This window comes from Sinohyriopsis cumingii, chromosome 3, assembly GCF_028554795.1.
Source record: "Sinohyriopsis cumingii isolate HCF-2022 chromosome 3, ASM2855479v2, whole genome shotgun sequence".
In the NCBI taxonomy this organism is placed as follows: domain Eukaryota; kingdom Metazoa; phylum Mollusca; class Bivalvia; order Unionida; family Unionidae; genus Sinohyriopsis; species Sinohyriopsis cumingii.
Genome location: NC_142963.1, coordinates 47,878,605 through 47,905,577, shown reverse-complemented (window position 1 = coordinate 47,905,577; position 26,973 = coordinate 47,878,605). Strand labels below are relative to the sequence as shown.

Below are 26,973 nucleotides of genomic sequence, written 5' to 3'. Positions count from 1 at the left end.
TTTGGATTTGAAATTACAGTGTTAGAGACCCCATGGCGACTATCAGGTTAGTAATTACAAATTGATGAATGAAATGACTAATTTGTTGTTCCTTTATAATATCCTTGATGTTGTTTGTTTTTAAAATCGACAGTGGGTGGTAAAAAAAAATAAAATAAAAAAATAATATAATAAAAATTAAAAATAAATAAACATTTAAAAAAGGGAGGTAGTGGGAATATTGTAGTGCAGCGGTTCTTAGCCTTTTTTTTTTTCGCAGACCACTTAATGATTGATGAAGATCTTGGCGGACCACTTAACGTTCTTTCATAATGTTGATTAAACCGTTTGCTAACTATAGTAACGGGCTTTGCATAAACGCGCTACGTATAAAAAGTTAATAATAATAAACAATTTGTTTGTTCAAAGAATAAAAGCACACAATTAATATTTTAATACCAGCGGTCTTTCCTTGCTAATGCGATGGATGCTCCAGTTTCTTTCATATAGGATAATTCATGTCTTGATTGTTTCGCGACCTTTCCGTTGACTACTTGAATGGAGCTAGCTTGAAAATATCTGCTCTAGTGCTTTCCGCACTGAATCTCACAAATTAAGAAGTTACAAGCATCTCAACAACCAAAATTATTCCACAAGGGTTTTTTCTTTCTTTTTGCAGTAAAATCATAACGATCATTTCGGTTACTTCAGTGAGACAAAATATATGTAACCTGGAGGACTGACAATCCACTGCATCATCGCCGCTAAAAAAAACCCTAGCACATGATTTTTCTTTTCTTCTTCTAAGTTGGTTGCGTATTCTGGATAATGAAACAGAGTCGATTATATAGTGACTATGGAGCACAGTGGCACGTAAGTTGTCACATTATCGGTTTTGAAGGTCTGCTGTCGAGATCTTCAATTTAGGAGGTACGTAAATTTTATTAAGTTTGGAAATAGTTATTATAGTCTGAATAGATGGAGTAGCCGAGGTTATTCCGAATAGTGCGACGCGTGGCTCGGGTGTTTTTATCAACAAATTTTAAGAAATTCCGAGTGTGTCCACCAAAACGTACGCATTGCAGCACGTGTTGGAATGAAGATCAACGAGTTTACCGCAATTTTAGGCAAAAAGTCGGTTCTTGTACCTTACGAAGAAAAACACGTGCCAAAGTACGACTTTGAAATTTATAATCTTGCTTCAAGAACTGTTCTATATTTTTGAAAACTAATCAATGAAAAGCAATGTATTTGTCATGTCACTAAGTTGGGACGGAGCATAGAAATGCCGAATCGGCAAATGAGCGAACTCATAAGCACTCACTCAAGAGTAATGCTATACAGCAAACGCGTACCACCATGACCGCATCCTACTTATCTGACTTTACCTGCCCAAACACTCAATAATTTATTCATGGAAAACAGAAGGGTGGAGCTCAAATACGGAAAGGCCATCCTTAGCCATCTCAGAAGAATTGTAAATTTTGAGCCTCCAACAATAGTAGTAGATCACCCTACAGATCCCAAACTTAAACTGTTCAACAAATTTTTCAAAATTGAATCCAAACTCGTAGGAAACCCGCCCCCCCCCCCCAAAAAAAATAAACCCCAACATTAAACACGCCTCTTCCATAATACAATTCAGAATAAGACTGGAAAGACACAATAAAATATAAACAGAAATGCATACAAGCACACACAATACAGACCACAACAAGTACACATTTTATTGATTTATACACATAAATTACAATCACAGGACAAAATGACTCTGGCAAGGTCACTATGTGCTCTTAACAACCAGTTGGAAAAGGGATGGAAACCCACCCATGGCACAAAATATTTCAAGGGGTGGGAAGTACGGACCATAGCTCCAAGCCAAGGAAAAACAGAAACCAGGCAAAGGGAAGGGAGTATGTTGTTGTTTTAGGGTTTAACACCATTTTTCAGTATAAGATCGGCTTTACATGGTGGCCACTAATTAATGGTGGAGGAAGAACCCGGGAAAACCCCGGAAAGGACCACCGACCCACGAGAAGCTACCAGCAAGCTTTCTTACATATCCACATTGGCTGAGCTCGAGACTCAAACCTATGCAGAGGTGAGATGGCAATGATCCGTGACAGAGAGTGCTTTAGACCACTCAGCCGTTCGGAGCCCTGAAGGGAGTATGTAATATTCGCAAAGCTTATGGGATAAAGAAACTAAAACAATATGATAAGCAAAACAAAAGCAAGCCTGCAAAATTCATATACTAATTATATAATTATTATTTATCTGAAACAAATAAACACCAAACACTGTATGGGTGGACAGGAAACACAAGACACACATATTTAGAAAAACAGGGTGTCGCTTCTATTTCCTAAATAGCAAGACACGCTGTGAAAGGGCTAAAAGGTGTGTTATATATATTTGATTTAATTGTTTGTAAGATTGAAAAATTTGTATTTTTTAATTTCATTATATGTCAAAATAATGTAGTTCTGTTTACTAGAAACTCATTCTTTTTCCAGAAAATAGTTTGACCTTGACTGTTCATTTTAGTAAACACATAAGGCTGACCCGGTTCCCGACCTTAATTCAAATTTAGTAACAGTCACATCAACCAGTTTTGTTTAAATTTATTTTTATTGTGGGAATAATAAGGTTGAGATCGAGGCTGTGTTGGATACGTGACCCTCAACTTGTAAAAAGGTTTTAGTGAAGTAAACAACTTTTATTCTCAGAGTAAAATGATTGGTTCTTATCAAGGATATACAGGGGCTACATGATTTTTTATATATAAACATGATCACGTGATCCTCTATTTCACAATTAGGCATTCCCAAAATTGCGCACTACTTAGTTTTAATAGTGATTCTTATTTTTCCTATTTATATCATATTTCATAAGTATGAATTTTAAAATATTTTGAAATGTCTCTTGCATTGAAAACATCTTAATACTTGCAAGATATGTAAAATATGGTAGATAATAGTACTTGGGATGGTAATATTTACATTTGCAGAATTTAATATAGCTTTCAAACTATTTTGAAATATCATTTTTGCATTGAAAACATTGTCTTTGTACTTCCAACATAATATACTCCTAAAAAATTCGTTAATGACTATGACTTGTTGATTTCAACTGATATTTTTTTTAAATGTTGTGTAGCATAGATACTGTGTATAATATAATATTTTCATGTAACCAAAGATCACGTAGTTATTTGAATTATTTGAAGTCAGCATTATATTTTGTGTTATAGTATGGTATTAATTCAGTAAATTAGAAAATGACAACAAAGCAATTTAATTAAGTGGCATTGATCAAACAGGTTTTGCAAATTGATAGATAGACGATCTCACTATTATTGTTTACAGTTAATTAAGGACATACTGATCAAAGTATTAAATAGACTGATAATATGTTTAATTATAGCAGCATTATTCAAACAGTCATTCCTTTCAAGGGGCCCCGAGTGGCCGAGTGGTCTAAAGCGCTCTCTGTTATGGATCACTGCCATCTCACCTCTGCGTTGGTTCGAGTGTCGGATTCGGCCAATGTGGGTATGTGAGAAAGCTTGCCAGTAGCTTCTCGCGGGTTGGTGGTTCTTAATGGGGATTTCCTGGGTTCTTCCTCCACCATTAATACTGGCCATCATGTATAGCCTATCATGTGCTGAAAAATGGCATTAAACCCTACAACAACAACAACAACATTCCTTTCAACACGTGGAAGACACTTTTTGTTATCATTTTCAAAATCTTTCAACAGAGATAACCCCATCATTTTTACTAGTATTACCTTTATTAGAATTAATACTTGGTCCAGAAGATTAGCAAGCTATGGACGTATATCTTAGATAATTAAATTATATGTTTATTTATGTAATGTTTATTTATGTAATTTCAAAATTCAAATGTGACAATTTACATCTCATGTGGAACAGAGAAGTTTATTTTGGACATCAATGAAAGAAACTTAATTTAGCCTTCATAAAACTGCTTTTTGTGTTATCATAATTTTGTTATTGGGATAGTTTTCTTATCAAAGGTTTAAAGATTCATTTGGGAAATTTTTTAATGGTATTATAAGAAATTTTTTGTTACTTGTACAATGTTGCCTCTTGCATACAGGATCATGGTTTCCCAGCATTTTTTTGGCATCATATGTCCCACAAGTTTTCACTCCAGCATACCCCATGGGCATGTTTTTCATTGGGGAAAATGTTACAATCCATTTTCTATTTTTCTTTAGTGCATATCTGAACATGCCTTGTTTGATGCTAGCAGTGGCCAAAGATGACAAAGTTGATTAAAAAAACTTTCTGATGGCAATTAACTTCCATTTGAAAATAACATAACATCTTTTCTCCATTATAACATAGTATTTGGGGTCCATTAATGCTTATACATTAGGTATCAAACAGTATTATAGCAAGAATGATGGACATATTTGGGTGCGAGAGGCATAATCAAAATGCCAGCCAATCATGAATTAATAACGCAAGTTTGTGTAAATTTATTTTCCTCTATTTTATTTGTAAATTGTCAAATAATAATGTTCTTGAAAGGAAATAATATAATAAAGTCTGCTAATCTTAACGTTGTTTTCTGTCAACAAATATTGTCATACATTAGACCCTACGAGTAACTATGAAACTACAATGTAACACTCACCTTTAATAAACGTACTTGCTTGTTCTTTATTCTAAATATAGGTCGGCATTGTCATCAAGTTTAAAGTGATTTAAATTGATGAAAAATCTGTCACTTGGGGGAAAAATTGTCTGATTAGATTTTAGGACAATGCATCTTTATTGTTAAAACTTGATTTTTTAGTTATGAGCTCAAAATTGCAATTATTTATCAGTGAGTAAAACCAATTTATTTGGTCAATTAAATATCTTCTTCAGTTCAGAGCACCAGTTATATATGCTGATTAGAAATTCACTGATGTCAAACCATGTAGGGTAAACTTAGCAATTTGTAAAGGACAAAACAACAAAATAACAAACTTAGATGTAAACAATTTGAAATCTAATGTCAGAAACAAGTAGTTTTTTCAAATAAGTACTAATGTAAATAGAAAAAGCAGTGATGTGTATTTATGTTCTCTCGGCATGATGTGTATTCCTGACTTCTATAATGCCTAACATGTACAGCAGGTATGTACAACTTCCTCCAGGGTGTAGGCTGGACAGCATTTTTAAAGATAACAGTGTGATGTAAATGTAACTGGATAAAACCAGGATGAGGGTTGGATCCAGTCTATTGGCCATAGGTTGCACATATCTGATGTACAGCAATTTGCAGGAAACACTTACATATGCCAGACATGTATAAAGTGTAATAATTTTTGGACTGATTGCTAAATACTCCTGTCAGAGATTTGTAGTTATGAATGTAAATCATATTCTTTTTCTTATATTCCTCTGCACATTCATTCCTCCAACAAATCAGATAGATAAACACTGCTTTGCCCAAGAGATCACACAGAATCTTCACTTTACTTTTTTGGCATATACCGTTGCAAGTTTGTTATGAAATAAAATTAATGAGGTAGAGAATGATAGGAATGTAAAGGTCAGTCAGACAAACAAATCACCTAGTATCCAGGTTTTGTTCACCGATTGATTTCAGAAGTAAAATACTATCAAGCATCGAATAGAATCTTTACATTTCATCTTTGGTGTAACAGTAAATAGTCTTGCGACAGGTATGAAACTGTCTTTGGGCTGTAACTTTTAACTGGGGATTAAAGAAACAAGTTAGAGAGTATATCAGTTAATTTCATGGGTAAGGGGGAACTCTAATAACTAATAAACTCTAATAACTAAAAAAACAACCAACTTAAGTAATTTTAAAAAGACTGGAAAAAAAATTGAATAATCAAAATTCAGATACAATGTAGATGATACCTATGAAATTTCTACTTAATCTACATCAGGGAGTATAAAGTTTGCTTGCATGTGCAAAGCCATCCACCCCTTCAACTAAATGGCTATGTTCCAAAGTTTGTGACTAGTTAGCTACATGACATGTGATATGGCAGTAAGTACAGTGTCACATGGTTCATGGACTCTTAAGTGAGGTCTGCATTTAGAAAAAAAATATATAATTATAATAGCAATTCTGAATCAGTAGCTGTATAAAATGACTTGGAAACTAAAATTAAAGACTAATATATACAAGTTGGGGTTATCTTGCTGAAATGTGATGACCGTAGAGGAGGGGGTATACCTTGGACAGATCAAATGCCCAATAGCAGTTCATGGTATTTCTAGATCTCTGATATGCAATGGATGATGCAGACTGGTTACAAAAGCAGCTCATTAAAAACATGGGTAATTTCAGTTGTGCTACAGTCTGTTAGGAATACAATATCCAATACAGTCCAGGTTAGAGACAAAGGCAGACTGTAAAAACAAATTCTGGCAATGTCCAAATCAAGTACTGTGTAATGGTTCTGATGTAAAATTTTCAGGTGATATCTGTTCAGAATTCTGTTTAAAAATCTCAAAGGGTCCTTAGTGTTACTGCATTGTAAACATAATTGTGTTATGGGGATCACATTATAAAAGAGGATAAATGAAATATTCAAAGTTTGTAGTGGTCATCCATGTAACTGTGCAAGACCACAGTTGACTGTTAATGTAACATATTTTTTAGGTTGAACTGGTGACAGATGGCATTGAATTTCTGAGGTGAAAAGCACTGTAAAAAATAAATTTTGAACTTTAATTATTAAATTATTAATTTGAAAAAATAATTTAGAAAAATTGGGAATAATTATAATAAATGCTGGTGCATAATGAGTGAATGCGGAAGTAAAACGAGATAAGAACAAGATCTGCACAAAAAAAATCCATAGTTTGGCTCATTTCATATGAAACAGGTGTTCAGACATACATATAATGTTTTATCGATTACTTGTTGTTGTGGGGTTTAACGCCATTTTTCAGCACACGATAGGCTATACATGGCTGATGGCGGCCAGTATTAATGGTGGAAGAAGAACCCGGGAAAACCAGGAAAGAACCACCGACCCACAAGAAGCTACTGGCAAGCTTTCTCACATACCAACATTAGCCGAATCCAAGACTCGAACCCACGCAGACAGAGGTGAGATGACAGTGATCCATAACGGAGAGCGCTTTAGACCACTTGGCCACTCAGGGCCCCCATCGATTACTTGAGCACATGATGTAATATTTACTGCACTCATGCCTGTGTCCAAGGAGAAGATTGATAGTGAGTGCAGATGGAAAAATTATTAAAGCAAATAGATTTTCTGTTCATTAGCTCATTTGGCCATTGTCTGTCAACAGTTGCATGTTACCACTCTGAATCCATATATCTGGTCTGATTTCAATCAGACTTGAAATATGGGTGTCTGTCATTAAAATGTTGCATGGGTTCAGTAATGAGCAAGAGCCATGCATTTTAATGAGGTAATTTTGCATCTGATTGGCTGACCTATTTCCCATTCTGGAGGCTAGAGTTTCATTCCAATTTTTCCTCAGATCTGGAATTTAGGCATATACCATAATATCTTGGATGAGTTCGACAGCGGGTGAGGTCAGCATGTATTGAGTTAATCATGCATGTTACCTTCATATTAGACCTCTCTGGTGGCCTAGTGGTAGAGTGTCTACCTCGGATGTGGGAGCTTGAGGGTTCGAACCCAGGCCAAGTTATACCAAGGACTTTTAAAAATGGTACTAACATCATTAAGAGGTTAGTGTTGGGACTGGTCAGCCTGGTACCAGGATAATGTGAATGGGTGAGACATCATGCTACATGCATGATGCCCCAGTGCTAACCGTCACTATAAACTGTCACACTGCAGACATCGTAGCAATATGACAGATTTTTTTTTTTAAAGCTACGTTAAAAATCTAAATCACGCACATACCTTAATATTACCTGCGATTGTTACCACTCTGGAGGTTATATTTCTGATCTGAGTTTGATCAGAATTGGAGTATAACATCAAGATCTTGTAGAGTTCCAGTAATTAGTGAGATGCATGCATATTCACAAGTTGATCATTCATCTGATTGGCTGAGTTTTTTGACACTCTGTAAGCCATATTTCTGACCAGAGTTGGATCGGTATTGAAATATAGGTTTATAATGTCATGTTGGTTTAATAATGAATGAGATCCAAACATAATAGTAATGGAATCTTGTGGCATGTTGGCGGAGCTTATTACCACTATCATAGCTATTTTTATGATCCAGCTTTGATAAAACTTAGAATATATGTTTATATCATTGAGATCTTGGACTGTTGGAGCTGATCTTGCTTGCATATAATTGAACTTTATACTAAGGTGGCGCTTACCAGATAATATGTACTTTTGAGAGAGTGACGTATGTAGGGTGAAGTAGTTTGCATTTAAAACATGCACAGTGGAGAGAATGTTTGCATACCTCTATGCTACATTAATGTAATTTGGATGATATTTCTTTTGGATATTGTACTTTTGGAAATTTTACATGATTTAAGCACAATGCTAACTAAAATGACTGCTCCCTTGTGTTAAAAAATCAGTCTGAATTAGGCTAAAGTACACTATACATAGCAGCTATTAAAATAGGGAAAATGAATTTTGCCAGACTAGACAATACCAGCTTCTGAAAGTGCAATGAATGAATTACCAAATATATAAAATGTAAAAAAAGTTATCGGCTCTTTTTTATACAATTTACCTCTGAATTTCAGGAAGTGAAAATGACCAAGTAGAGCTAGCACTTTTTTGAAAGGTGTACATTTGAAGTAAGGCCAAGCTGTATACTCTATAACCCATAGTACACCCATCAATCATACACCAAAATAAAGGGAATTAAAGGTTCTTTGCATTATACCTAAGATATACAAGGTCTTTTTTAAATAGCCAGTATAACCAGTGAGGAAAGCCAGGGAAATTCTTTTTCTTTAAAATCCTAACCCTATGGAAAATATGAAACTGTAGAGCGCCACCTAATCATGAAGCCATGATTCTGATTGATTTAGATCAAAATTGGAATATCTGTTACCACACTTGAAACCATATTTTTTCAGTTGGGTGTATTATCATCAAGACTGTGGATGATTTCATTTATGGGCAAGCAAGAAACTGTGCATATCAATTTATGCCTTAGGAAGAATTTTATCACTGTATGGTTAGAAAAAGGTAAAATCAACATGATATAAAGTTTGGGAGATAAATTAAATAGCATGTGTTCTTACAGTACATCACAAGCCTTTTTTAAGGGATGAATGAAAATTTGGTAAGGAGGAGATAATGCCCTTTGTGGTTCTTTGTGCTTCCTTTGTTGTCATCGTAGACCTTTGTGATGTTTAGTAGGACAAGTGACGGGATTCATTGGGGGTAACAAATTGATAATCTCAAATTGCCAGTTTATAATATAGTCACAGGGGAAAGGTTTTGCATATGACCATTTAACATATGTACATGTACTTGACTTTAATGAATATCATGGGGTGGGCAGATATCAGCATATATCAGTTATAATTTGCCAGGATATTATGTCTGTTAATTGTCAGGATGTCATGGGGCAGACAGATGTCGGCAGATATCTGTTCCAATTTGCATTGAAAAGATGGATATCTTGGGGCAAGCAGATGTCAGTTACAGTTTGCCTTGATATCATGGGACAGGCAAATATCAGCAGATTTATGTTACAGTTTGCTTTTTCATGTAGAAGGCAGACATCTGTTACAAATTGCCAGGTTATCACAGGATGGGCAGATTTCAGCAGTTGTCTGTTACAGTTTGCCAGTATATCATGGGGTGGGCAGGTGTCACTTATGTTTGCATTGACATGATGGATATTGTTTGTGTGTGGGGTCAGATGGCAGCAGGCATTATAATTATTTGTCAGGATATCCTGGGGTGGGCACACTGCTTTTACAGTGTGACAAGGAGATGTCTCTTAGAGTTTGCATTGAAATGATGGATATCATGGGGTGGGCAGATATCTATTATATTTTACCAGGACATCAAGGAATATTACAAAGTTGTTGTTGTTGGGTTTAACGCCATTTTTCAGCACATGATAGGCTATATGTGGCGGCCAGTATTAATGGTGGAGGAAGAACCCGGGAAAACCCTGGAAAGAACCATCGACCCACGAGAAGCTACTGGCAAGCTTTCTCACATACCCACATTGGCTGAATCTTAGACTCGAACCGCCGTAGACAGAGGTGAGATGGCTGTGATCCGTAACGAAGAGCGCTTTTATCAACTGCCATTTAGTAATCAGATTTTATACCTAGTGGTATGCCATAATTCTTATCCACCCTTTTTGTGCCCTTCCCTCAGAAGTAGTTGCAGCATGTAGAAAATATTAAATATCCTTTAAATTCTCCTGATAATATTTCCAGACTTGCACCTCCTTAGAATCATTAGTAGGGCAATGTGATAGGACTGAATTATCTGATAAACATATTCCAACATTAAAGGAGACTAGAAATCAAAATTTTCCTTCTACATATGTAATTCTCTACAGATTTTAATTCGACTGTCATGTTTATCAATTAAATATCGTAAGCGGGTAGTGATTTTATTGCATGGAAGATACCACGATTCCGTAAATTGCCGAGTTTTTCCGAGTTTTAATGAGACGACAGATCACGTGGTACTGTGACGCAATACTAGCCAGTCCTCGAATACAAACATAAACATTGGCGAGCGAGGCAGACGGAAGGAGACCACATTTGGGTTGCACATTCAAAACTTGAATCTGCAGTCTGATATAATAGTTTATGTACTGTACTGGTCAGTGCTAAAAGAAATTTTTTAGGCACAGGCCCCGGGCTGGTGACTTAAATAAACTCAAGCCCTGACTGAAATTCCACAAGCCCGGACAGTTCATACCTGTCAACTCTCAAGCCGGGAGAAAAACCTCCCGATTTGGGGGGTATTTCCTCATCTACATCCCGATCTCGTAATATCTCTAAATTTTTCGCAGCGAAGTCCCGATTATTACATTATGTCTGTCAATTTTCATTTGTCAGAAGAAAAAACCCAACCCCAAACCATTTATAAATAGATATAACGTATGCAATCCACAGTCTAAACTGCCACACTGCAGACATCGTAGTGATATGACTGAAAAATTGTTAAAGCTACGTTAAAAATTCAAATCACACGCACACATGTCCGGCACTGGACGAAATAATTAATATCACACAACAGTTTTTTTCTTTTTTTTTCTTCTTCAGTAAATAGAACGTGAAAATTAAACATTATTCAAGTAAATTTCAGATGTTTTTAAACAACTTCAACAATACTATAGTATAAAAAAATTAAAAGAATAAAATTGTCATCAATTAGCTTAAATGAATGATCACTGTGAAATTTTCTCTGCAAACAAAATCGCATCTCCATTTCCGCCAAAGAAACTCGGCCAGTTAACACCTGACGTTCCTCTACCGTATATGTAAAGTTTAATTACCATGATTAAATTACAAGGAATAAAACAAAATATACCATACAGTATATGTGGCCCTAAAGAACTAATTTTGAATAAATATTTTGTTCAGCAAACAGTGTTACATGCATTAAGACTTAAACCTGAAGTCCATGGCATCGTGAGTAACAACAAAATGGGCATCGTTTATTTTGGCAATTAATTGCTGGTGCTTACACATACACACACTGTCGAACATGGTTTCTTTGAAGTATGTCCGAAGGGCAGTCCTTTTCACAAGATCAATGCAAGGATAAGGAGTATGTTCATTAGTAACACCGGCTTTATTGTTTGTGTACTTAAATCAAAACTTTAGCTATTTTGCAATTTAGCCAGAGCTGACCAGAATAGGCAAAATGGGCTTGTCCTGGGGGAATAATAAGGCGTACCACATGGAGAAAAGGTACGTCCCATGGGCGCTCGCACATTGGGGCAAGGGGTTGGGTCAATAGCCCCCCCCCAGTTTCTATTGTCAGCCATTTAATGTGAAACTTTGACCTCTTTTCTTTTAATCACTGCTATTTAAACTGCCCAAGGAATAGTTTTATATCAGTTCCAATCATTATAGATTACCGTTTATACATACTACATGTATACAATGATTTTTTTAAAAATTTGTAATTTTTATAAGATTACTGAAAATTGTGTTTTCTCGAAACACGACAGGTTTAGAATACTACTTTTGGCAAAGCCCCCATTTGATTAAAATCAAATCTAAATTTCACCTTGGACAGTAGTAATTTGATTTAGATTGTGCCGTGTTAAGGCATGTATGTCAACATCTTGAAAATACATTTACTAATTTCACCAGCGCGATCAAAGTTTCCTCAGGCAAACAATTTTTGTTTCGACAAGCCTGACGGGCACCTCACTTTGAATACAGGATGGGCCGGAACTAAAACCAGAGGGGCCCAGGGTGTCGGGCTATCAGATTTATTTTTAGCACTGCTGGTGTAGATAAAAGATCTGTGAATTGATTGTTGCATTTTGTGGTCACTTACTCGGCCTTCTGCCTATTTTCGTAACTCGCACGTTTAACACTTTTCCCAGGATTTAAAATATTCAACGTTATGTCTAGAACAGCGCCAACTTTTAGTCTAGGCCTAGCATTTGCGTTATCCTTGAGCTGCCATTTTTTCAGAATCCCTCTCGTAACAGTCCTTTGAGAAATGTAACGAGCAGATAGTGCTGTATGGTGTTGCTTTGAAATCAACTCGTTTGTAATAATGTATCCATTCTTTCATTATGCCTTTATCTTTCGGAAAAGAAAAAAAAATGTTGTCCACAGGCTGTTCTTAATGTTCTATTACACCCGTTAGCAACGCAAAACGATATTGTCTTTTACTCTGGCAACTCCTACTTGGGCTGCTAGAGTTGCTACTATGACGTCACATCCCGAAAGTAACCGAATAGGCGCGGAAATTTTGCATACGAGGTCACGGAAATTCAGCTCCTAGAAGACAGGCCAATATTTTAATATTGGCATTACGGTCGCAGATGATACTTCAGAATAAGGTTTTCTGCTATAGTACTTTTATTATTATTCTATATTTCCATTGGTTTCTGGTCTCCTTTAAATGAAATATTGGTACAAAGATCTAACTCCTCTGTTTAAGGTACCATGAGTGGATGAAGTCTGAGGAGTTACAGCAGCTCACAGCTTCAGAACCTCTCACTTTTGAGGAGGAAAAAGCCATGCAGAGAAACTGGAGGGAGGATGATAATAGTAATTCTTTTAATTCCTTTTTATAAATAAATGACAGTAGTCCCTTTCTTATAAAGCTTCAATGCATTCCAAAGATTCTCCCTCACCCTTGATGAAAAGGCACCTTGTCCTGCTCCAAAGAAGCACATTTTTACTGTTTTTCTCCCTCTCCCATCCTAATAATAGGTCACGTTTGTCTTGATGACGAGATGGGCCTGTAATAGATTATTTAGTGTGAAAAACCATTGATTTTATGCAATTTTCTGACGTCTTAAGGGATTTTGGTATAATGTTTAGAAAAGCTGAAATTGAAGGAGATACAAAGATTTCTCAGAAATTTTAGAATTAAAAGAAGATTCTTTAAAAAAAACTTGTATTAGTAGGATTTGAATTTAATATGTTTCTTTTTCATCTCTTGAGCCTGCTCATCTTGAGATTTTCTTTAATTTCTGTATTTAAATTTTAAATCATTGCAATTTTGACTCACACATGTAAGAGTAGCTAGGTATTGTATTAGGTTTCATGCAGCAGTGGTGTTGACAATGTTTTTTTAAAAAAAGTTTTGATATTCTATATTAAAGTTTTCACAAATCAGATATGGGGATTCATTGTAGTGCAGGATGAAGACAGAAGCACCCCAATTAGTGATATTCTCGTTTACACATATATAATGGTATCATGCTATTGCATTGATAATATATCTTTCTGTGAACTTGTCACATTCTTTTATATGTGATTTGTCTATTGATTCTTTCCTTTTTTCAACAGAGTGTACATTCATAGTTTTGGATATAGAGCTGTACAAAAGAAAGGACACAGCCAGTGAAATCGGTCAGATATTATTTGCTGATACATATCGTTTTGTGTGTAAAAGGGATTTGAAACAAGGTTAACAAAATGGAAAATGTTGCAGTATTCATTGTTGCAAATAAGGGCCAGTTAATGCTGATAATTTACCATGCATGTCTATGTTATATACATTTTTATAGGACTACATTAATTGGGATCCATGCTGAACTCTAATATTAGGGTGAAATGACTTCTCTTTCCTGCCAGAATACTGTCAAAATGGCACAATTAGGAAGACTTGAGTGTAGAAAGATGAAGGTGTATAATGCTCAAAATAGTCACATTAAACTTCTGCATATCTTCTCGTTGGATAATTAAAATACTGATGAAATACTATTAAAACTTTATAAAGATAACAATTTCTTAATTGTTTTGCTTCACTCTAGTTGTTGTATAACATAAAATGGCACATCAAAAGTAGGTTACTTTCGAAAATCTGCAACCGTTTCCATAAGTCCTCTTTATATAATGAAATATTGGATACAATTATAAATGTTCTTAGGATTATAGCTGGATGCATCCACTGAGCCATATTTAGCTTCTGACTGGGTACAGAAATGAAATTTGTCACTTTTTTTAAAGTTCATGAGTGGAGTTTTGGCTGGTTTTCTATGGATAGGAATGTAATTTTTGATATTTATGATCACCAAATTTTCATGGAAATTGACTCAAGAGAATACAACTTATTTTAATATTTTTCCACCTTTCTTTTTGAAGGGAAAATCGACATAAAAGTTTGAGTTTTCTTTGATTATTAATAGATTCTATTTGAACAAAGGGGGTTGGGGTTGGGAATGTCCTGAAATCAGTGCAAAGTAAAGTAAACTTACTTTTTTGGCCTATTTAGGTCAAATGACAGATTCAGTTTGACTAGATACCTGATTTGCCCATTAGCATGGACTTTGCATTAATTGCATGTTTTATTTTATATATAAGTTTGATTTGAAACATTTAATTTGGCATTTGTCGAAAACTACATGATATAGTAAATTCTTATAGTTGTTTCTCACTCCAAAAAAAGGAGAAACAACACATCCCACATTCACATTTGATAAAGACTGCAGGTTCCTTTTGATACCTATCATTCAGTATATGTTACCCAATTTGTAGTTTATAGTATAAGGTGTATGGAAGAATGCAGTCACATTTTTGTCAGGCCGCTTTAATATTAAGCTAGATATAGAAATCACTTTTCCTGCTGCAGCAGCATCATCATTGGCAACAGTTTGATAAGAACTTGCTGAAAGTTTTTTCATCAGTGTGTTGATTGTGCCTGACCTGCAGGCTTAGTGCTTCATCTTTATTTCTCTTCTAATACATGTGTCCCCATTTTTCAGACGCCATGGTTGGGGATGTGAATCTTTTCTTCAATGACCCAGATGACCCCAGTTCAGCAGAAATAGAGATTATGTTAGCAGGTACTGTGAAGGCTGTTTACAAAGGACAGTTACTTGAAAAGAACAATTTTGTCATGTGCAGATGTGCATTATATTAAAGAATTTCAATGTATTACATTACCATAATTGTCAAGGAAGCTTTGAGCATTTACACTCGTTTTGGAAGGTATTATGATTCCTCTTTGACTTATCTCACACTTGTCATGATAGTATTTGTTGTGTCTTGTCGTCCCTTTGTCCATCTGTCCATTCAACATTTGCTTGTCTGGTCATTACTTACAGTTGTATGTAAATACAATTCATGATTAGGAATGTGTTTAAGTACTTGACACAAGGTTAATTGCAGTTATTATTTTACTAATTGTAACATTGTGATTATTGTTATGTCTGAGCTGTTCACGTATGTAATGTTGACAAGAATCTTCTTTGACTGAATGAAATAAGTATATTTCTGTATTATTACATATATAAGTCTTAGGATCATAACATTTGCTTTTTTTACTGACTGTAACAGTCGACTGTGTTTATATCAAGAACTTTTACTGTGCTCATGCAAATGAGTAACACATTACTACTCATAGAAATTTTGATGTTTCAACATCAAGTCAAGAATAAGGAAAGAAAATTTGCCTAGCATTACTGGGAAAATGACCATTATGTCATTACTGATCTGTGACATCATATGCAAGAAATTGAGAATCTAGATATGTGAGGTCTTTGAAGAAAGGAGCATGAGCTTTTAAAGTTATAATAAAAGCGTTTTACAGAATAATGCTTTATATTGTTATTTAGTGTATAATGTGTTGAATTTGGACTGAAAGTTTCTTTGTGGACTCATTGTTTTGGTGAGCTGACTTGCAAGCTCTTTTTAGTCAGTTTGTTAACACTGAAACAATCAGTACAAATTCTGTACTTGCAAATGCGGCAGACATTCATTGTATATGTTAAAATATTTTAATATTGGAAGTACCTGCTCATTAATATATACATGAAAAAGTTACATAGTTTTAGCTCTACAGGTCATAGAACAGAAGAGCTTGTGTGATGGTATATTGTCCATCTGTCTGTTTGTTATTGCTACTACTGAAATACTTGGATGTTTCCACTAAACTTTACACTTACATTTATCCTATGAAAATGGTGCCACACAGACATCCAATATGGCCATCACAGCAACCATTTTTGAAAATCTTGGTAGCAATACTTCTCCTGAATTACTGGTCATATCAACATGGGGTTTTCACTAACATACCTCTTATGCTGTGTAGTTTGTCCTAGTCTGACATAAAATATGGCCACCACAGCAACCATCTTTAAAATCTTGTTATCACTACTATTCCTGAATGAATGGTCATTTCAAACATGGAGTTTTCACTAAAGTCTGTCTCATGATGTCTAGTTGGTCCTAGATCTAAATGGCACTGACTTAACATAAAACATGGCAGCCATCTTGAAATTATTTTTTTCACTACTTCCCAATCAAAAAGTAATACTTACATGGTTTTTTTGCAGAAGACTTTTTGTGATTTCTAGTTGGTTGTGAATAAAACTTGTGCTGCTTGAATGTCTAGTAAGGTTGCTACAGCAGGCGTCTAGAAAATATCGGTGTCAGTACTCTTCCAGAATGGATGGTATTGTCAACATGGAGTTTTTTCTTAAACTAAAAGACTTCTGATGGTTTCTAGTTGCTTCATTACCACTCAGACATCCAACCAATATGGTCACCATAATGTCCATTTTGAAAATTTTGTTATCACTACTTTTGAATGAATGGTCCTATCAGCATGGGGTATTCACTGAAAGACTTATTACATTGTCTGACCTCCAATATAGCTGCCACTGGCAGTCTGAAAATTCTTTTTATTGCTTCTTCTAGATAGCCTGCCATCTTATCTTGACATTGTGCTATCATCAGATGACTTCTTATGATGTCTAGTTGGTTCTAAATGGAAGGTGCAAATCTGATATCCAGTATGGCCACCTAAGGACTCTAATGACGTCTACTTGGTGTCAATCTGACATCCAGTATGCCTGCTTAAGGACTCTAATGATATCTACTTGGTGTCAATCTGACATCCTGTAAAGCCACCTAAGGAGTCTAATTTTATCTACTTGGTGTCAATCTGATATCCAATATGGCCACCTAAGGACACTAATGATGTCTACTTGGTGTCAATCTGACATCCAGTATGGTCACCTAAGGACTCTAATGATGTCTACTTGGTGTCAATCTGACATCCATTATGGCCACCACAGCAGCTGATTTGAAAATCTTTTTTTTCTGGTGAAGAATATCAGAGATGGTTTCAACACTCAGTAGTTAACAGGAAGACATGGTCTTATCTTGAATTCCTGGATTTTTCCTAGTAGAACATCATTCCCTTTGAGTGACTTATTATTTTTAAAACCATTTTATGATTTCAGAAACCTCTGCTAGAGGTAAAGGGCTTGGAAAAGAAGCATTATTTCATATGATGAGATATGGTAAGACATCATTAAGTAGTAATTTTTTGAGACCCATCAGTTCACAAAATCAAGTGGAACATGTCTAATTTCCCCATAATTATTCCTACCCATTAAGGCTCCAATATTTTGTTGAACTTCACCAGAGCCTTTAAGTAATCATATCTGTCATTCCACCAATCCAAATTGAGAATTTGTTCCTTGTGAGATAACATTATTGACAACTGTTGGATTTTAATTATATTTGGTAGGTACTTTTTTATTTGAGAGAGTTAATTCCAGCCTTTCATTGTCATCATTTAGAATTATAATACCTGTCCTCCTAACATTTGTTTCTGCAAGGATGGTTGGATTTCAAAGCCAGATTTTGCATGCAGCTGGATGTTGATGAGTTTGTTGTACCATATGTACTTGCTTATATATCGTGTCAATCTGCAAGCAAAAAAAGATCCTGACCTGCTGTAGCATAATGTGCCTTCAGATCAGGGTCAGTGCTGTTTGTTCTACAGATTACTTTAGTCTTACAATGTAAGACCTTGACCCTGGTATTTATGTTTAGGGCATTGAGGTCTTACTTCCAGAATAACAGCACTGTATAGCCTGTTCTGATGTTGATTAATGTTGAAACAATAAGTGAAATTTTTAGGAATATCTCACACACTTGGCAGCCAACATCGGTGCTTTTCTACAAATTAAAGATATAATGTTTTAGTCAGACTTTACTTACTCTGATGTCTTTTTCCTAATAAATTCAAATTTCCACATGAGCAGATCGATATATTTTCAAGTTCCATTAACTTGCATTTCAGTTTGCTGGTATGCCATGTATGCCAGGAATACCAAAATCAGTTAAAAGGATGATAAGAGTCTTGAATGAAATGAAGCTATCTAAACACTTTCTTCAGTGTTAATATATTTTGTTTTCATTTCTTTGCCGGAATTGCAGAATAGATTTGGATGAAATTTTAGAGATAGCGTCTCGCATGAACACCTTTCATATTTGTACAAATGATGTCAATATGCCATCAGAGATAGCCACCATTACTAAAGATAAAAATTATTTTAAATAACTTCAGAAAAACTGCCTTATGTAATTGGAGTCAACTTTATATAAAGCTTTGTGGCTCAAAGTGCTTTCTGGTTTCTAAAAATTGTACCAGTCTGTCATCAAATATGGCCACAATACTTAAAATAAAATATATAAAAATTTACTAATGATTTCTCAGAAATCGATAAAAATTTGAATGAAGTCTTTTAGTATTAAGGGTCTTCAAATTTATACCAGTGATGTCCATTTATCTCAAATATGGCTTCCATTGCTAAAAATGTACAATCCTTTGAATGACTACTAAAAAACCACTCTTATCAATTTGATCAAATTTTGCAAATACATTTTTTCATGAAAGGACTTATAATTTTGTACAAATGATGCCAATCTGCCATCAGATATAGCTGTCTTTACTAAAAAAAATAGGCTGACCTTTGATGGCTTATTTGAAATAAGAACCTAACAGAATTTGACCCAATTTGGCAGATGATGCAATTTTGCCATCAGATATAGCCGTCTTTACTAAAAATAAGCCAACCTTTGATGGCTTCTTTGAATCAAGAACTTAACAGAATTTGACCCAATTTGGCCTCTTGTCCAGAATTGTATTCTTCAAATATGCAACAAAGACCAGATTTATTTACTTATTTCATTTACAGGTATAAAATAATTAGCAATGAATGTACCTAGGATGCATAATAATCAAAGAAATGTACTCGTCATGGATTTCCCCCTTTATGCTTATCAGGGCATAACTATACTGATTAAGTTCCTTTTATATTTCCTTTTTTTGTTGTACACTTTTATGAGAATCCAGTGCATATGTTTTAAGTTTAGATGCGAATAGACTCTGTTACTTCTAAACTTGGACACAACATATACAAAACTCACAGTTTCGGGAAATAGTTGCATTTGAATAAAATTACTGGACATTATAGTACAGGTGACCTTCGTGGAATCATGCTAGTTTGCTTTGTCATCCAAGATGTTGAACTCAATAAACATTGTATTTTCTGTTCAGGCTAAACTGCTGCTTTCTGTTGAATATCAGTAACATTCTTGCTTGGTTAGCAAATCTGCAGGAAAATCAGAGACAAAAATCACGATTTTCTTAAGGATAACAATACGATGCAAGAATAGCTGATTGGCTCAATTAGTGTTTTCATGCCTTGTTAATATGATCTGTGGACTGGAAAGATTAAAATGAAAAAAATGTAAGAAAACACGTAGAATAAATACAAGTAAAAGTAACATATTGTTATAAATATCTATTAGTCATTTATTTGTGTTCTTAAATTTTGTTCATAACTGAGGAGTAAACAAGATGTTTACATGAATTTGAGTTCTGAACCTGACATTGTTTACAAGTTAGTAGGTTTTTCTGTAGAAAATACTATTCTATTGCAGTTTACATGAAATATGTCAGCCTTTGCTAATTTGTGATCAGAGTTTATAGTTGTGTTCAGATATAATTTAAGAGGAATTATTTATTTATTTATTCATTGGAATTACAAAGTGCTTCATGACTTTTTGGCCTAAAACATTACTTTGAGGTTACTGAGAACTCATTCAAAGACATATTGTGTTATATCATTGTGTTACACCAGGACATTCTAGACTGTTGGAATTCATTTGGAAGAATTGTTAATTTTGGGCTTGTGGTTGGACATTTTATGATTATATGAAAATTAATTCACTATACTGTTAAGTGTTTCTTGAATTTTCACTTTGTGTTCTAGTCTAATAAATAATTTATTGAATTTAATCTAAATCGTTGGTTTAACTTCTTTGCTGTTACACAGTTTAAGACCATAGAATTGTAACAATATTGCCTTTTTGAAAAATGTTACTACAGTCTTGTATACTGAATTTGTTTGACACTTCATGCTGATGCATTATTCAGTTTTATTATGGACAAAGACAAGACGACCATAAATATGAGTTAATTAGCTTTGAAATTTACACTGGCAGTTGATAAATACAAAATACCATGAATCGCTCACAAGTGTAATATCATATCATATCATATTATATCATATGATATTATTCAATAAGTTTCATAAATTTATTGTTAGATAAACATGAGTTTAAGATTTTAGGAATCAACTAACTGCAACGACTCTGAATTATTCACTAAAATTGCTGTGTGACAGTTCTAGGTGTTATGTCACATAGTTTTATACAGTATTTAGAACATTATGTTATGAGAGTGATGCAATATTTAGAGTATGATATAACTGTGGTACATACAGTATCTAGAAAATGAACTTATGTTATTGTGTTATATACAGTATGTAGACCATTTAGTTATGACAGTGTTACATACAAGATGTAGAACATGATGTTAAGTCATACTATGACATACAACATTTAGAACATTATGTTACAACACAGTGATACATAGAATATTTAGAATATGATGTTGCATCACAGTGTTTTATATTTAGTACATGATGTTATGACACAAAAATTGGGAATTTTATATGAAATTATACTTTAATTGCAGGGATGGAGAAGTTGAATGTCTCTAGATACACTGCGAAAATCAGTCTTAATAATCTGCCAAGTCTTAATATGTTCCAAAAAATTGGTTTTAAAGAGGTTTGTATGAAGTTGAATCTGAAAAGAAGGTAGCACTACATTTTTTAATTCTATAAAGTCTGATTAATTAGCTTGCAAAGAATATACATAACCTTGCCATTGTACAAGTAAGTCTGTATTTTCAAAACAGTACTTTTTTCAGATGAAATATCTTCAGGTGAACATAAGCAAAAAATTATCAATGAATATTTTGTTTAATTTTTATAAATACTATAGATGCTTGGTGCTGTGTATGAATTGCTCATCTTCTGCCATAAACTGTTTGTCAGCATAGCATGGCCCAGGGTGGCCAAGTGGTCTAACTCATCTCTGAATGCGCCAGTTAGAGTCTCGGCTCAACAAATTTGGCTATGTGAGAAAATTTGTCAGTAGCTTCCTATGGGTCAGTGGTTCTTCACAGGTTCTTTCTCCACCTGATATACTGGCCACCATGTATACGCTATCGTGTGCCAAAAAATAGCATTAGACCTCACAAAATACAAATACAGATGTATTGTCAACATGGCCATCTCTATGTGGATGTACTGTCAATCATTTGGAAGGGGTTGTGGTCTTTTGCCTCCTCTCCCATGGTGCTGATACTGAAATTAACCCAGAAGTTATAGGGTCAGAATGGCAGGATGATTCTGATAGCCTCCCCCATGTAGGGACCCAGGGCCAGTGATGTTTGCATAAATTATGGTCTTTTCGTGTTCAAAATATTCATTATCCTCTGATGTTTTTGTACAACACAAAATTAAAATATTTTCTTTTTTTCAGCCCAAAGGCAGGCATAAATATTTCCTTCATAGTTTAAATATAAACAAATTAATGAAAAATCCAAGCGTGGGAAACAAATGTGCACATATATTACTAGGCAATCTCTTTAGCCATACAGCAAAGTAATTACAATTTACCTGTACATTATTGAATGAAATCTGACATTACTTCAATTTTTCATCTATTTTTTTCAGTCCAAAAAAAATTCATTTTTAAAATTCAAATATACAAACTTTTGAATCTACCATTTTTCGGGTCTATAAAAGAACACAGAGACACAAACATCAACTGACAATGTAGCAAACAATTGTACCAAACGTTCCATTCATCAATATATGTTTGAATTTGCATTCTCGAGATAACATGTGGTACTTATCTGTGTGAGCAAGATTAGGCCAAGAACTTCCTGTATCCTTCAAAATACCTGTCTGCTTTCTAAGGAAAAGCAAGGGAAGTAACCTTAATCCTGACTATTGAAAGGCACAGATTTGGGTTATAGAGTTCTTCCCCTTGCAAAAAGTGTGCATGTTTTTTAAAAAAAATACATCTTAGAATACAGGATTAAGAAATTTCAACTGAACAATTTATAAAAATTAGCAAATTAATACACCTTTGGGATTAAATGAATAAATTTATGAAAAAAATATAACATGTTAGAGAAAATGTATGTTTGTGGAGTAGCATATACTATGTTGTAATTAAGATCAGAATTTATTTACACAATTAATTGTATTGGATTCAGAGTAATTGTATTTTTTATTGTAATATTTTGCTACAGTCAGAACATGTTTCTTGTGAAAAACATGTCTGCATGTATAAACTGATTTGCAGAGAATTATATTAAACTTTTTGCTGCATTTCAAATTTTTAATATTTGGAAACAGGTTTGTTAATTTTGGTGAAATTGAGTTTGACTGTTGCTAGTATTGCTCTGTTGAGATGGAAGAAACATTTGACATTTTCTTGTTATCACATGTATTACACATTATTTTATGTCATTTCATATATCCGTTGCAATTGCACAAACTTTTAAAAAATTTATTTGTTAATAAAAAGGAAGTACCTTAATATGCTTTTCTTCTGAAACACCTTCAGATTTAATTACCATGATTAAGGAAAGCCAAAAACCCAGTAAATTTTAATTTAAATTTGTGTATTAGCCATGTGACTTTGTAAATTGCAAATTAAAGCTTCTTCTGTAAATCTTATTTTAAAAGATCATGGATGACTTTGATTTTGAGCAAGAGACATTGCATGTTCATTAATGCCTTTATTTGCAGATAGGGTTTGCACAAGTTCAGGAGATAGTTTACATTGGTTGTGTTCTTATTATACTGCATAACTCTGCTTAGTGAAATGGTACATGGCTAAGACACGTATGACAGTTGAGTGATTTCAAACCCACTTGTGCCTCTTGTGATTATTTAAAAATTAAAGTTAGGAAGAAAACAAAGAAAATTCAAATGTTTGTGTCAATCTTCTTTTTTTTAATTAATTTCTTATGATAATTGTTTGCAGGGATTGGATTTTTTATATTGTACAATAATAATAATAATATGTATCAGCTACATGTACTGGTTCATGTTAACTTAGTATTTTATTTACAGTTCAAATTATTTTCAATATTCCTAGGTATCAAGAAGTGAAGTGTTTCAAGAAGTGACTCTTGGATTGCCTCTTGATGGTCAAACTAGGGATGAACTTCTCTCCAAGACTGAAATTTTCAAATTGGAATCCTATCCCTTACCATCATGATTTGAATGTATTGGAATTCTCATGAGAAGAAAGGAACAAGTATTCTATTATGGTGGACAACAACCTGTAACATCTGTCAGTGTGAGTTTGTTTAGTTTGAATGTTTGATTTTGCCAGGAAAAGAGAAAGCATTGGCTGCCTCCCATAATCAAACCTGGAAATTCTTATAAGAATATCAAGCACACATGTACTTTACCATCATGATAGTAATCTTCGGGCATTATTTGCTGTGTGAGTCGGCAACTGACAGTTTATACCACGATAAGCTCAGAAAAACAATGTTAAACTCTTAATTAATCCTCAGTAAGTGCTTTGAAACCAACATTGAATCAAATCATATTGTAATTTAAATTAGTAGGTGAATGAGTGCCCAGAAATGAAGCCAAAAAACTGTGACATTTCGACAAGTATTTTTCATGGAACAGGGCCTAATTTTTGACCCAGAGGATTATTTATAAAATCCGATACAGTTCTTGTCCATGTTGAAGTATACAGAGATGTCAATAAAATTGTGTCTAAGATATGTCTTTCTAAACAGGAAAATATTTCTGTTCTTGATTAATCTATTTTCATTGTAGTGTAGACAAGGTAGAACATGTTTTTCAGGAGTGCTCATGTTTTAGTTGCTCACCTTAATGTGGAAAAATGATAGAAAGTTAGAGGAATAGTGCTTGTACCAACATTGTTATCTTGACAGGGATGAGTAAGATGACCATCATACACAAGGATTATATCTCGGGATGGAATGGTATTAATGATTTTTTGGCAGAGTTCATTCTTCCATTTTACAGGGACTCGGACTTTAGCATAACATAAAGGGCTCCTAACTGAACAATTTAGATGCAAATCTGTCATCACATTATTATCAGTCTACTCTCGTTATTTTATAGAAGTAGGAAAACAATTTGCTTTAACGTTATCTTTCAGCAGATCAGGATTTGTATTGTTTGCCTTAAAGAAGTAGAATGAACAAGAACAACTCTTATTTGCTGTCACATAATGTACCAGCAGATCAGGGTCTACTCGCTTTGTCTTATAGAAGTTTAATTAGCAAAAAGAACCCAAATCGACCATGTGTACCTGTTATAAGTGGAGCCATACTGCAAATAACAAAGATCCTGATATGCCATTACATTATGCACCTGCAGAGCAGGGTCTATGTTATTTGTTCTGTTGATTACTCCTAACAAAATCTCCCAGTACATTATGCGATAGCAAATTTGGGTCTGTGCAGTTTGTAGTTGGTCTTGACTTACAAATGAGTATATAGTGTCCTGTTGCAGAATGTACCAGTAGATCAAGTTACACTGTTTGCCTGTAATCCTAAGTAGAATGAACAGCAATGAACCTAATCTGCTTGTGTATTGCACGACAGCAGATCAGGGTCTTTGTTAGCTCTTTGTACTTTATTAGAGACAGTATTTATTTTGTCAGATTTAACTGGTTAATAGTATTAAAATTACATAAATGGTTATGAATATCAACTGTTTGGACTTTTAAAACTTAGAAGAAAGCTTTGAGTGGGATGTCACACTTTTGGTTCAACTAATCCAGTGGCCTAGTGGTTAGAGCATCTGCCTCGAATGTAGGAGGTCATGGGTTTGAACCCCAGCCAAGTCATACCAGAGACTTAGAAAAATGGTACTAACAGCTGCCCCCGCTAGGCGCTCAGCATTTAGAGGTTAGTGTTAGGACTGGTTGGAGTGGTGCAAGGATAATGTGACTGGGTGGGACATGATTCAGCATGTCTGAAGCATGATGCCCCAGTGCTAGACATCACTATAAACTGCCACACTGCAGACATCATAGTGATGTGACTGAAATCTTTCTAAAGCTACATTAAAAATCCAAATATCAAACACACACACACACACACACACACACACACACAAACACACACACACACAAACTTATGTACACAAACACATACACACACACATGTGCATGCATGCATGCACACAAACACACACACATGCAAATACACACACACACACACACACACTCACTTTTGATTCTTTTCAAGCATGGCTAGACACTTTGAACATTGTAGATCTAGTCAGTATTTTTGGAGATCAGCTGTACCCTACTGGCTTAGTTTGGTTTAATGTTTTGATACATAGCAAGACAGACATTTAGTATGGAGGCATTTATAGTAAAAGGCCTTGCCCAAGGACACACCTGGTCGCTGACCCAGGCTATTTATACAGTAGGATCCAAACCAGCATCATTTGGTTGTCAGTCATGTATGATAACCACTGAGTCACCATGGCTCCTATATCCTGCTGGCAGGATAAAATGTGACATACAAATATACTTTTCATGCTACTTTATCACTCTTCATCCTCCCAGCACAGGCAAAGTATCAATGTAAGGTACAATTTCTGTTACGTACCTCCATATAGGGGATGCCTGCTCATTAAGGACAATGCTCTGAACCCCTTTTCCTTTGTTAACATATTTCACCATTTTATAAGGGAGTCCTGTACACAACAGTACTTATAGTATTATTTTGGTATTCAGTTTTGGTTTTTTCTTTAGGTTTAAATTCTGCAATATTTGAATAGTCTTCATTTAAGTAGCATTTATAACAAATTGTATGTACCCAAACAAATTTTCAAATATTCTTTGAAATTTTCCCAACAGGGTAAAACGCGCCCGATATCCATTGCTGCAAGTCAGACGTTTGAGTACATACTTGACATTGCCTTTATTCCCCTACCTCCATTGGAGGAAATAACCTTTAAATATGCTCTTCAGCATGTTTTCTCCAAAATATCTGCAAGGATTTGTTTCATCTTATATCCAGATAATAATAGCACACTGGCTTTGTCAATGGAGCTTATGATGTTTACCTAATCTGTCAGTTTGTCCTCATTATTAGGATGTAAGTGCTTATCTGTACATAGGTCTTGTTTAGTCCATAATTATCATTGGAGTGAGCACATTA

At 34.5% G+C, this 26,973-nt stretch overlaps 1 protein-coding gene across 5 annotated transcripts; it reads left to right on the top strand.

Annotated features, from left to right (window-relative positions):
- Nucleotides 1-725: 725 nt before the first annotated feature.
- On the top strand, nucleotides 726-24,547 carry LOC149802809 (N-acetyltransferase 9-like protein). Of its 5 annotated transcripts, none has more exons than XM_089952247.1 (7): nucleotides 726-909; nucleotides 13,066-13,175; nucleotides 13,923-13,985; nucleotides 15,341-15,421; nucleotides 17,825-17,884; nucleotides 21,418-21,512; nucleotides 23,904-24,547. In XM_089952247.1, the coding sequence occupies exons 2-7, from the start codon at nucleotides 13,079-13,081 to the stop codon at nucleotides 24,024-24,026; spliced, it is 519 nt and encodes a 172-aa protein (XP_089808373.1). In that variant the 5' UTR covers nucleotides 726-909; nucleotides 13,066-13,078; the 3' UTR covers nucleotides 24,027-24,547. The 5 variants fall into 5 exon arrangements, with proteins under 5 accessions (XP_089808373.1, XP_089808369.1, XP_089808371.1 ...); XM_089952243.1 differs by lacking the exon at nucleotides 726-909 and adding an exon at nucleotides 959-1,152; XM_089952245.1 differs by lacking the exon at nucleotides 726-909 and adding an exon at nucleotides 9,877-10,924.
- The last annotated feature ends 2,426 nt before the right edge of the window (nucleotides 24,548-26,973 follow it).